Source organism: Anabas testudineus, chromosome 16, assembly GCF_900324465.2.
Source record: "Anabas testudineus chromosome 16, fAnaTes1.2, whole genome shotgun sequence".
Taxonomy (NCBI): Eukaryota; Metazoa; Chordata; class Actinopteri; order Anabantiformes; family Anabantidae; genus Anabas; species Anabas testudineus.
Window position 1 is genome coordinate 18,223,769 of NC_046625.1, and position 13,670 is coordinate 18,237,438.

Sequence of the window (13,670 nt, forward strand, 5' to 3'; positions counted from 1 at the left end):
TGTTTAACTTATTTTTTTGTCAGCGTGGTAATGTCACTAATTAAACAAACAGTTGACACTGCTTGTGTCTAATGAATGTTATGCTAATAAACTTCTTAGACAAACTGTAAGTTACCCCTCCTTAAAGCTGGGTAGAGGGCTTTCTCACAGGTTTTAAACCCTTGTATCGTTGAAGCTATTGCAAAAAAAAAAAAAAAAAAACATTTCCATCAGTCTGTCATTTGTAATAGAAACATTTTCAGGAAGAGTTACACCTGCAGATATCATACTTTAAGTTTAGGTTCAATTGATATCTTGACCAGCATTTAAATAAAACCCTTTCAGTGTTTACTTACAAACAAATAAACCAACATTCTCACCTGTTTTCACTGGAGCACATTTACATGAAGTAGATTCTGAAATGTTCATGGTTATGGTAATGTTCATCAGTGGGTAGAGCAGGGACAGCTAGAAAACAAGCAGGGCAGGTGGAACCTAAACTAAACCATGTAGCTTTCAAAGTTTCTTTCTGTTTTTCTTGTCACTGAAGACATTCACAAAACCACAGTCTCATCATCCTTCTCCATCTTTTCTCTTTTCAACCCCTCCACCCTACAGGAGAGAGGCCCTTCAAATGCAAGCTCTGCAACTTCGCCTCCACCACACAGTCCCACCTATCACGGCATAAACGTGTTCACACCGGGGAGAAACCATACCGCTGCCCCTGGTGCGACTACAGGTACTGGCTCATTGACCCTCCCATGGTTGGGGGCTCTGATGGTTGCTGCTGTGGCACTGATGATCAGAGGGTTTATGGGTGGGGGTGGGAGGGGCAATGTTGGGTACATACATGGCAGAGTTGTGTGTGCGTGTGTGTGTGTGTGTGTATGTGTGTGTCTGATATTGAGATAGCAGGTGGTAATGTAGAGTAGTTTGAAGGGCTGGGGGGTGGCGTTAGTGCTAGAGGCTTTATGTGTGTCAGGAGGGTGGATGGGAGAGGTGGAAGGCAGACAGGTCTAATCTCCACCGCACGGCTCCATCTCATCACTCTGCCATCATCAACAGGCCCAGCCAGATCTCCCCACTACACACATATGCGCGCACACACACACACACATACACACAATGTCACTGTCACTGGCAGGTCCCTGTCATTAAAACACCATCATACCACATCAGTAATTACACAGGAAATTGTCGGTGAAATTGAAAAAGTTTTGGCTGGCGTTGCACATCTCCGTCTCTCTCTCTCTCTCTCTCTCTCTCTCTCTCTCTCTCTCTCTCTCTCTCTCTCTCTCTCTTTCCCTCCCCTTGTCTCCGTCTGTGGCTTTCTCTCATCCTGTGCTTCCTCATCAGAAGAGTGGCAGAAGAGTGTGAAAGGGAATGATCTCAAACCCATCATTGGTTTTAGATGTACTCTTCATTCGTTTTTCCCCCTCTGTGACAAAATCATTTCAGCAGCTTGCTACACCTGCTCCGCTGCAGTGAAGCGCTCAACTCATTTCATCTGTCTTTTGTATGGTGTCCAACTTGGAAAAAAAAGAAAAACACTGAGAGCTAATAATTGTAGTCAGGCTATTATTTTGCAATCTCACCTTTTACCAAAAGTTGACCTTAACAATCAGACACTGTGGTGTTGTTAAAAGATCCATATAAGGTGCTTTGAAAAAAATATAAAGTCACATAATTACAAGTTTCATTTATCTGTGTAACAAGCTGCATCAAGTGTTTTAATTTGTACTCGCCTACGACTTGCAGACAAAATATACAGTTTGGTTCTTGGTCCACCTCTTTGGCTCAGTTGAAATACAGCCTTTTAGATGGATAGCTAGTGTCTAGGGGATGAACTCTAATGGCTTTAGTGATCCATTGAGTTTTTTTTTTTTATAGAGCCACCAACAAAAAGTTTTTTACTTATCCTGTTCACAACTTTTAGTGAAATTTCAGTCTTAACAACTCTGTTTTAGTAATTTATGGATTATGGTATGCACATTCATCATTCATGAGAAATCAATAATAAGGTTATCAATCAATCAGGGATCAATAATGTAATTAATAGGATCCTGATTTTCTAGCTAGTGCCATAAAAACCAGGTAATGAACTTTAAGGGATTTTGTGCTGCAGGGACTTGAGTGAGTTGGACCTGAACTTCACCCTGTTGGTTTTTTTTTTTAAAAACACTGCTCCTCAGCCTACTTTGGAGACTTTTCATACTTTCAGGGCTTAAGTATTGATAATGTACCGTATGTAATAGTTAATCAGTGAAATGGTATCAGAAAAGACACTGAACATAGAAAGAGCCAAATGTCCCTGGCTCCATTGTTCCTGCACTAATACTCAATGATCATTACAGATAGAGGCAAATGAAACAGTAAATTAGAACTACAATTAACATTTTGGTGGCCCTGGGGGTTCTGACGGTTTCAGAGGGGAGGGAAGTGGGAGGAGGAGGAGGGTGGGGAAACGCCCCGCTGGCTTACTAATGTGAGCATGAAGAACTGAATGTGAGGCCCTCAGACAGCCACGAGGAGCCTCGCTTTCGCAGTGCTTTCACACTCTGAATACGTGTTTAGAACCCGTACATCTCTGGTGGCCCGACCACCAGATGGAGGTCCTAGATGAACTAGCATGTTTGACCTTTTAAGTGTAAGCAGAGTTTATGAAATAAATATGATGCAGCTGTGAAAAAATATTTAGGTCTCAGACAAATGACATGGTTGTGTGCTACTGTGTTGCTGTTCTTGGTTATAGAAAATGTGTCTTTTTTTAAGGAGATATATCTGATAGGCGCTATTAAAATATCCATATTAAATGTTACCGATGACATCTATGGTTCCCACTTGATACAGTGTTATCTCCATCAAGGCTGCTTCTCAAATTCATGTAAATGAACAGGGAGTGAAAGATCTATCAAATGCCACTCATCTCCCATTCAGACAGAGATAGATAATAGAGGGGCATAATTATAGTTGGGGAATGGTGGTAAAAATATTCTAATGATATTGCACTGGGAGTCCTTGGCTGTCAATTAATGGTGTCTATTTGACTGTTCTCCAGCTATTTATGCAAACTGCAAAACTTCTTTACTTTAGTGTTTAAGGAATCATTTCAATTGTTCACAATGAGCAGTTTTTTTTTCTTTCTCAGTGGCATCTTAAACAGTCTAATTGAAATGTAGCCTCTGACTTCTGCCACGTTGCCATCCTTCTGGGGCTATTATTGTTTATTGAATGCTGCGGCATTCATGTTTCAATCTACCTGTTAAAATACAGTTTCAGTTCGTGGCAATGGCAGCTTTGAGGCTGACACGCTTACTGTCAGTGCCGGGAAGGTTTTGCGACCTTGTAAAGTGAAGGGAGAGATGAGGGAGGAAGGGGAGGCATTAATGATTATAACTGGGCCTCCTTGGCAGAATAAGATTCAAATAGCACCGGTGATCCAAACGCACCCCCCTCCTTCAACTGTTAACACACACACAAAGAAACACATTTAAATCTCCTCTAACGAAGCTCCTCTCAATTACACCTCTCCCATTACCATACACTTGTTGGGAGGAGGAATATGGAAATGGCTAAAATAAAGGGGAGAGAGTTGCAGAGACAGAAAGAGGCAAAGACGGGGTGATGTATCTATTCAGCATCACTGTGGCTGATTCCCATGGTGAGTGCATCGGATGAGGGAGGAAGTTGAAACAGTGTTGGACTAATTAATACAGTGTATAGTAGGAGGGCTGGTGTGGGCTTTCACTAACTGTGACACCTGCTGACTCCTAAACGAACGTTGTGTTGTTTTAATATGACAATTACACCATTACCATATCTGAGAGATAGCATGGCCCCTTAGGAATCCACCCGCACGCTCACTTTAAAACCTTTTAGCGCTGCTTCAAATTTTTATCTATTTATGCTGCCTCTTTGGAATAAGAAATCAGTTCACTTTTAGCATTGAATGCATTTTTTAGCAGCATGATTTGCGTTAATTCATTCAGCGTGTGACAGTTAAAATCTTTGTCTCTCCTTTTTTTCATTATGCAGAAGAACAGTCAACAGATGTGACCGTGATTTGTCTGTGAACCTGTTATTGTTTTGCTAGTGATGGCTCATAACTAAGTAATCACAACAATGTTTATCAATTTGTGGGCTAAGTGATAGACGATATGTGTAAATATAAAATATTATGTACATATCTTTTGCCTTTTGGTCATTTAGGCAAAACTCAAACTTTAGAGATTAGACACTGGACATTATGATATGAACTTCCAAGATTTGACCTCAAGCGACTATGGGCAGCATACTTTGAAATCAGCCTTAGGTAAAAGCCTATAATCTGCATTTTATTATTTAAAAGTTAGATATTAATGCTGCTTTTTTAGTACTAATTTCAATGGTGAATCAGAAAGTGTGGCCACTGCTGTATCATCTTGTTTTCTTGATTTCTGGGAGCATTGTACCTCTTTTATTTTATGTATATAGCTTTCAGTACTCAATACTCGTACTCAGTTCATCTTTCAGTTATTTTCTAACCAACCAGAATTAGTGAAGACCCCTCATTGTTTACCTCTGGCTCGTGCTTAGGTATTTCATACAACACGAGCAGAACACAGGAAAGGCCCGCTCTGTTTTCTTAGGCCCCAATGGAGGCAGACTGGACCCTAGCCCCATGATGGAGAGAGGTGTCTCTGCAAAAGTGAAAACAAATTCTCTCCTTGGCTGGCGTGAGCTATGGCACTGTGAGGCTTTATTGTCCCGGCCAAGGTGATAAGGGAGAGTAATTGCGTATTATACTGTCCGAGAATGTCAGGTCCAAACTGAACACGGGTGCCCCATCCATCAACACATGGTAGTGTGTGTTTGTGTGTGTATGAAACTGTGCTCGATGCGGCACATGCTTGCTTGCATGATGTATTATGTGAAAGCTCTTGTGCACATGTAAGTGGGTGTGTGTGGGTCTTTATAGATCAAATATACATGTCTGTATATTTACCCCTCTGTAGTCTTATGAGAGATTCTCAATTTTAGTTATGGCACAAATTGAGGCTCATTAATGTCTGTCTACGTACATGCATGTTGTTTCTTTTCCATGCAGAGGTTCAACAACATGTGTATTTGTGTGTGTCCATGGGCACGTTTAGATAGAGCCTGTGAGCAGGTCAGGCAGCATCATTAATCAGCACAGGGTTGTGTGTGACTCTCTGAGCTGACATCATTACATCCTACACCCTGCAGTAGCTCACTTGCTTGGCCTGCCCTATCTGACCAGCCTTAAGTCCCACACACACACACACACACACACACACACACAATACACCACTATTTCTATTTCATACATTTACAAAGGATATACAGTACACTGCATAGAGTAACCTATGTCTTTAGATATATTTATAATGCATCTAGATTCATTTCCAGTCTCACAGCAGTTAGTAACAACAGCTCCAACAATTTTGAGGAAAGAAAATTACTGAATTTGTAAGAGCATGACATAATATCCCATAATAAGCATGATGTAAATAGTGTTTGAGTGAACGCAGTGATTTGCTGGTCATGGGCATGTATCACAGAAGCATATTTAGGCTGTGAATGCTTTGAGAGTCGGTCCAAACATGGGGCTGTTCCCTCAGAGCCAAAGCACAGTTTGTTAGTTTTTTTCATATGTGTATGGTTGTGTGTCATAATTCCAACAAATAAAATACAGAAGATCTCTATTGGGGGCATTGCCAAGGATTTTTCTTATGTTTTCTCTCCCGTGGCTCTCGTCTTTTAATCTCAGCTTCTTCTTTTTTTATTTGTTCCCAATATTATTGAGGGTTTTTTTATCTTTGTTTGTCTGCCTTAGATCCAACTGTGCTGAGAACATCCGCAAGCACATTCTCCATACGGGAAAACACGAGGGCGTGAAGATGTACAACTGCCCCAAATGTAGCCACGCCACCAACTCTCCCATGGAGTTCCGCAACCACCTGAAGGAGAATCACCCTGATATTGAGAACCCAGATCTCGCCTACCTACATGCAGGTAATGTGCTCTTGTGTAGGATCTGAATAAAACCAGAACAAAAGTGTTTTTTAGAAGTAAACTCACATCTGGAGGAGAGTCTACTAATGCACTATGACAGGGGCCTTGGCATTATCTTTGTGGGTGTCCTACCTCAGTGCCTGTTGTCTCTCTCAATATCTACAGTATACAATTCAGTGAAACGGCTGACCTTGATGAGAAATCCTTGTCAGAGCATGGAATACTCCTACATTTAGAAATGGCAGTGCCTTGGAGACTTCCTGAACACTCTTCTGCTTTAGGGTTGTTTGAGCTCTGTGCTTATTCCAGTGATGTTTTTCCAGTTCTGCTACAAGTCTGTTGTGTTAGCTGCTGAGAAGCTCCACTGATCCAGGATCACCTTTGCTTAAAAGAAACTCCAACATACTACTATTACTATTTTACGCTATAATCAGTTATCTACAGTAGAGAAATGGATAATGTCTATAATGGAAACTGGATATTTCTTTTACTCTGACATCTTGATCTTGGATCTTGATCTTCAAGCTACGTCATTGGCATGAACTCAGTGTAGGTTAACTTCGTAATACAAAACCCGTGTCACAACATGTTGACATGTGGAGTTAGCTGTTACCTTCACTAACTTTGTAGAAGAGAAATCTTCAGAATGTGCCTTTAGAGAGAAAGTGCATTGTACTTTAATAGTAGCGTTTTGTTTCCCATCCACACCCTCCATCTACAAACTTGTCTATGTAATCCTGATGTTATTGTGCACACACCGCTCTACTCACTTCCACTATATACTGACAGACAAATAAACATCTGAAATAATTCCACTGCATTAAACCACCTAGCTGCTCCTACAACCCTGGTCAGGCTCTATTATTCCACCAGGTCAGATTTTCCAGAATCCTTGAGTGTGTTTTTGTCAGAGGATCAAGTCTTGCTATTCAATGCTGATGGAGGGCACCCAACCACAAAGAGGCAGCACTCAAAGACTGCAGGTCTAGCCATCCCTGCCAATCACTCAGGCCAAAGAGACAGATGAAATCTTGTTCCTCCTCTATTGCTTTCTTTGTATCCCAGTGTTTTCCCTTTGTCCTTGACGGCCACCAAATCCAATCGGCAGAGTGCTTGTCCTTCAGAGGAGCAGAGAGGACAGCCTTTATCCTGTTATCCTTCTGACCTTACATAAAAGCAGTAGAGTTGGAGGGAAACACCATGGGAAAGAGGCCAGGCGGGGACATTACTAGAAAATGGCTGCATTCTGGCAGCACTGTGGTTTATTTACTATTGAACCTGGATGGATCTGAGTTGTGACTTTGTGCTGACTCTGAAAATTATTATTATAATTTTTTTCTGAAACAGCTTATTCTTGGTATAATTACTATTCTTCAAATTCAGAAATCAACTTCTCTCTTTAATCTTGTTTACTTTTACCTCCTACCCTCCATGTAAAACCTTTTCACCTTTGGCTACCCTTAAAAACACCCCCCCACCTTCATATTCTCAATACCCCCTCACCTTTAACCAAAGTATACCTTTACACCTCTTCTTACCCTTTCGCCCAAGAATTTCTCTCACCTCTATTTGTCCTTATGCATGGATGACCTTTGGTGAAGAGGACCCACAGTTTAATTTTGTTCTTTTTTTTCCACCTTGGTTTGATCTCTTAGGCCATATGAGAACACAACAGTTACCAGGTCAAATAGGAAATTTCTCTTTGTGTGTCTAAGCAAGTCTGTGGTGTGGCACCAAACATGTGGGTTTCAGATTTCAGTGTTATGAGCGAAGGTCAGGTCTTGTCTGGAATATGCGTCATCTTTCAGTCATCTGGAGGAAACATATCCTCCTCTTTTCAGACAAGTTAAGCAGCATTTTTTTTAAGATGTCATTTTGACGCTCTAGTTCATATTCTGCTCACTCCATGCCACAGATATGAACCAAAAGAATGACAGCAAAAGAAATGATCCAAAAATGCAGCTGGTGCTGTCTCGATGCCTAGAAGAGACACCACTCACCACTGAACCAATTTCCAGAGAGAAATTACTGATCCTGCTTTGCTTTCATTGATGCGTCACAGTTTGCTTAAAAAATTGCCTTCTGATAGCTACACATAAATATACCACTGCAGAAATGTAGATAATCAACACTTCTTTACCTGTTTAAAACCAAAACAATCAAAGTATAGGTGATTTGAGAAGGCATTGAAAGTACACTTGTGAGGGAAAGGGGAGGTGGAGGTGCTAGTGGAAAGAACAGTGTTTCATCTAAGTAGACAGAACAAGACCAAAAGAAAGAGACAGGGGAAAAAAGATTAAGAAGGTAGATGTTGAATTAACCTGCTTGTGATTGCTCTCTGTCAGAGTGGCACCAGGGCCAGCAGCAAGAGGCAAATCGTCTGTGATGGCCCTTCCCGCTGTTCCCCCTTTGAAAGACACAGATCAAACGCACCCTAGTCATGAGCCCTTACAGCCCCTTGCGCCGGATTGATTGACACCCGAATGTCTCCACTGCCGGCCTGTCTATCCATAGCTCTCTCTCTCTCGCTCTCTCTCTCTCTTTCTCTGCCTTCCCTTCTTTATTCAGCGTCGCACTTCGAATTAAAGCCCTTCTCAAGGATGAAAGCAGAGGTCCTTTGCAAACGAAGGAAGAGAGGGAATTAGACCCAGCAAGTGATGGAGAGGAATGATGATTAGAATTGTGAGGGGGGAAAAATTAGAAAAAAAAGAACAGAGGTTAGATATGTGAGGAGAAATCTTGCTGATAGGACACATTTTAATAAAATGGTAATGACAATTGTCTTCCTTGTGCGATCCGCACAGAGATATGCCAGAAAGAAGTGACGGCGCATGTGTGATCTCGGCGTAGATAGCACTGCAGCAAAACTAGAGCTACAGGTACCTCGCAGTGCTGCGACTTTGCTAAATTACCCCTCTACTAGAACTTTCTTTCTAGTTAAACTCCTGAAAGTACGCTACGACTGTTGGAGCTTTGGAAAATAGCATATTTCCTCTTTCCCTCTAGCGAGGTCAGCTGTAGTTGCAGGGCAAAGGCTTTGTTAAATCAGCCTCATGTCCTGTTCAGTGACAAAAAGCTATGATACACACGCACATGCACACACACAGGTGAGATGTCACCATTAGCTTTGTCAGAGCATCTTCATTCCACTATTTTTAATTGCAAAATATTTCCCTAATTTTCAACCAAGGTTATAATTGCACATCCTGGGGGCATAGAGATCAAATGCTTTGTAATTAGCTAACAGCGACTGAGTATTTGGATCTGCTGCTTAGTGCCTAAAAAGATAAAACAAATAAATAAATAAACTTCTTCAAGGCATTGTTGCCGCTTTATGCAGATTCTATTTTCTTTAATAATGCATGATCGATGGCTACTGTAGACGGCTAGAGGAGACCTGGCCTTGTAAGTGATGATCTTAATACACAGTTACAACCACAGGCAAATTCATTTGTTTGCATATATTTTTCCTTATTAAACAAATCTGTAAACAAATATGGGTTTCGATGGCTTTTACTTAAGTTATGCATCTGTGGCTCCCCTCCCTCGTTTTCACCTTCTGTTCATCAGGTAATGAAACATTACTCTCCTGAGTTTTACTTGCGTATTGTGTTATAGCGGCATGTCGTCGGATTGTAGGGGACAGGTGTGTGTGTCATGCAAATGTGTCCTGGTATCCCAGTGCATATGACACTGTGTCGACATTGTGAAAGAAGCCACACACGCCAGCGATAAAATCAACATCTGTTTCTAATAACAATGTGTTATATGTGACATGTTTCTATGTGGGAAAAGATGTGAAAAACAATGCATCACAGTTTTTTGAAAAACACCTATAGGACATCACGTCGTCAGCATCAGTGATGAACCTGCAGCTTTGTGTCATCGTCCTTATGTTGCATTCACATGATAGGCATTAATGAAAAAAGTCATTCTGTTCAGTATGATGTAAAATCATGACTGCCATTCAAGAAAAGAACCAACTATGATGAGCTAGAGCTATCAAAGCCCAATCCTGCACAATCTTTCTGATGTTTGTGTGTGAGTGTTGCTCAAGATCCAGTGAAATATTTTGCTTTTGCATTTGCGTTCCTTAATCTGACTCCATCATATCTAACTTTCCCACACACACACAGCAACCACAGCGAGCCCACGTGCATAAACTTGAAGATTACTTCTTCCCCATGTTGGGTTGTTAATTGAGACTGACTTTGGTGACTAGGTGACTAGGTTTGAAGTCACAGCTCTGTATTCGTCTCTTACCCCTTTGTCTCACCTTAAATATCCCTCATTTAGAATGTTGCACCCTGTTTACTACAGCACGCTGCAAATGTAGTCTAGCTTGAGATATTAAAGTTGAGAAGCAACTGTTCAGTGCCAGTGTGTCCCAGGAGACATGCAACATGGAGTGTGTGTGTGTGTGTGTGTGTGTGTGTGTGTGTGTGTGTGTGTGTGTGTGTGTGTGTGTGTGTGTGTGTGTGTGTGTGTGTGTGAATATGTTTGGGGGATTAGCTAAGTGTTTTAGGGAAAAACGGATGTGTCTCAGTAAACCAATGCAGGGCCAGTCTGGGCCAAGCAGGCAGCAATTCCTGCATAATGACCTGCTCCAATGAGCATGAAAACTCCCCCAACTGGCTGCGTTTATCACACAAACAGGCTTTTGTTTCTTTTAGTTTCTTCTGTTGCCTTCTTTCTGGAACCAACCAGAGACTCCTCTTAGCCATTTAGTGTACCTTCAGAGTCTTGACTGACAAGTCCCATCAAATCAGTATGGGGACATGGAGATAGAAGGATTTAAACTGCTCTGAATTGGAAGTGGTGCCTACATTGTGTCTTTGCCACCTTTAGGCCATCACAGACACTTTCCTCTGGTTATATTATGGCTGTAAGTGTACAGTCATTGTCAGATGGGGTCAGCCTCTCCTTGCTGAGCCTCTAGACAGGTTCTGTCTTTGTCAGAAAATTTGAGGCAGATTGATGACACTTGATACTGCTCCCTGGTGGTGCAGTGACACAGTTATGTTAGGTGTGTGCTCATGATGCACAATTCCTAAAAGATTACAACTTTTCCTGGAAAGGTACAGCGCCAGTTTCCATTTGAATGCACTCCACACATATCCAGGTCTGAATTTGGGAATCAATTAGTTCTGTGTGCTTTAAATTCATAACTTTTTTTCTTGTTAATCAAAACATACACTGAAATGCTGTCTTTCACACATGCTTTCATATGAACATGCGGACAGTATTCAGAAATATGTCCAGAAAAACACAAACAATTTAAAATAAGTCTTTGAACAGTGACATGATTTTCTGTACACCACCAGAGTGTATTTAAAATGAAACAGAGATGTGCCTCAGAGAAGTGTCTGTCAGATTTAACTTCTCAATTTTGGAGGTTTATAAATATTTGCATAAACCTTATAATTACAGAAGTAATTAACAAAAGTCTAATATTTATTTGCAAATAATTTGCAGTTGCCAGGATTTTATTGCAGCCAACAGTTCATACCGTACCAAACAAAGAAAAGCTGACAGTCTATACTTTAAGCACATCTTCGTTGTTTCATTTCAGATCCATTTTGGTGGCATGCAAAGTCAAAATGATCAAAATTGAGTCACTGTCCAAATACCTACGGGCCTAACTTATATACTGCAGAAACATTCATCAGTGCCTCATGTGAGTGACCTGTTGGGGATGCTCACAGGCAGGACTGCTTCTCCTGAATGGGACAGCGAATATGGGACCAGACATGCAGCTGGCTCCTGTAAACCCTCATCCATAATTCAGTACTGCCTCTCCCCCAGTTCAGACACACTGTACACATCCAGCTACAACTAACAGCTAACCGGCCTGCAGCGAGAAAAAGAAAAAAAAAAACAAAGAAAAGTAGTTGCGTAAAAAGTAAAGGGGTAAAAAAACTGAAACTGTAGTGGAGAAGAGGTTGTAAGACAAGGCCAGACTGCTGATTTTCACTTTCAGCCCAGCTTGCCCTGTCTTGACCTTTACTAAGTCAACACAGCTCCTTATACCAACATGTTTTTCCTGATCTAGATCCTCATTGGCTGAAGTGCACTTCTGAGATCTCCACAATGACCTTTGCCCCTTTTACTGTGCCGAGGACCCTTGTCTTCCTCCTTAGCCTCTCTGTGTGTCGTCTGTTTGGTGGCTCTCCAAACGTCTCACCATCTCTAATTACCAACAGGCTCAACTTTCTCAGCTAAACAACCAATTACCAGCGCTTAAGCCCAGCCCAGTCCCATGTTTCCTGATACAGTGGCCTATTAGGACCCCTCATTTCTCCCCCAGCATAATTGAATCCCCTGGCTGCTCATCAGTGGGCTAATTTAAGCCAATGTGCAGAGTTGGTAATCAGAGGGGCTTCCTATTAGACTATCAGACCCCAATTAAGTGCCCTCTTATTTCCAGCATAACAAGCCACTATCACTAGTGCTGTTATTGTATTTCCCTCTTTAGTGCCTAGTTTTGTTTGGGTAAATATTTCAGTTTGAAGAAAAAAAAAAAAGAGATTTAAAAAAGTGGAACTACAGGAGTTGTAGTGTTTTTCCCACAGATACAGATGTTGATTTAAGTGGAGTACACTAATTAGTGTGACAGCACAGACATATTTGAGATGTTGTTCTAATGTCTGATTGATATTGCTCAGCGGTTGCATGCTGCTGTAAAAAAACATCGGACTTTTCCTGTGAAAACTTCTGGTGTACATGATAGTGCTACAACAGAACTCATAGCATCAAAAGTCCTTGCACAGTTTAGAAAAAGACATTTTGTGGACCACTTTGAGGCTACAGTGCAGGGGTTTATGTAAAAACACTCCTACCTTCTGCCTAAATCAAAAACTTAGTAATGAAACTGATGAGTGAAATTCAAGCATCTCATTAACATGAGTGAATTCTTGCCTAATCTGTTGCAAACATTTTTTTTTCCCCCCACCACACTATTTGGGTTCAGTGCACATGTCACCAAAATCATGTTAGAAGATTTATGGGCAGTAAAGTCTTTAAACTTTAAAAAATTCAAACATCTATCTCCCGCTGCCACTTGAGTCTGCCAAACCCTGATGTGGCTTAATGCGACTTTAACTTGACAAATAGATTTGAAATGGAAAAAGTTCAGAGATGAATGCCTTCCCCACCAGCACCTCTTTCTGTCCTCTTACAAGTACGGACTATCTGAATCTTTTTTTTTTTTCCACTTTTCTTGCTCTCCCTCCCTTTTTTTCTATGTCCTGTCTTGGTGACTGCTGAAGTTGAGAAGAGCCAGAGTGTGAAAGAGGCCCACAGAGGGCTGATGAGGACTGTCTTCACAAAACGTGTCTCAAGTCTGGGACCGTAGGCTCTGCAGCATTTGTGTGTGTGTGTGTGTGTGTGTGTGTGTGTGTGTGTGTGTGTGTGTGTGTGTGTGTGGGTGTGTGTGGCAGAAAGAAATAGCCTGTGTGCGTTTGTCGAAGCCTGTGTTCGTGTGTGTGTTTAGTGTGGTGTCGACTCCCCATAGCCTAATTAAAGGGCGAGGAAAGCCACTCACATGGAGATTAAACCTAAAAGAGTAAATTAGCACTCAAAGGGGGTGTGGCAAATTCACACATATGCACGGGCCATGAAATGTCTTCTGACACCTGTAAAAAAAAAAAAAAAAAAAAGAAAGAAAGGAAAAAATA

At 41.4% G+C, this 13,670-nt stretch overlaps 1 protein-coding gene across 4 annotated transcripts in view; it reads left to right on the forward strand.

Moving 5' to 3' along the window:
- Nucleotides 1–13,670, forward strand: part of znf407 (zinc finger protein 407) — a 132,966-nt gene that overhangs the window by 88,969 nt on the left and 30,327 nt on the right. For 3 of the 4 annotated variants that reach the window (XM_026372094.1, XM_026372093.1, XM_026372096.1), the window contains exons 8-9: nt 598–718; nt 5,816–5,994. In XM_026372094.1, the coding sequence (XP_026227879.1) occupies nt 598–718; nt 5,816–5,994 (300 nt within the window). Of the gene's footprint in view, nt 1–597; nt 719–5,815; nt 5,995–7,059; nt 7,124–13,670 lie in introns of those variants that run through there. The other variant, XM_026372097.1, reaches the window with a different exon arrangement.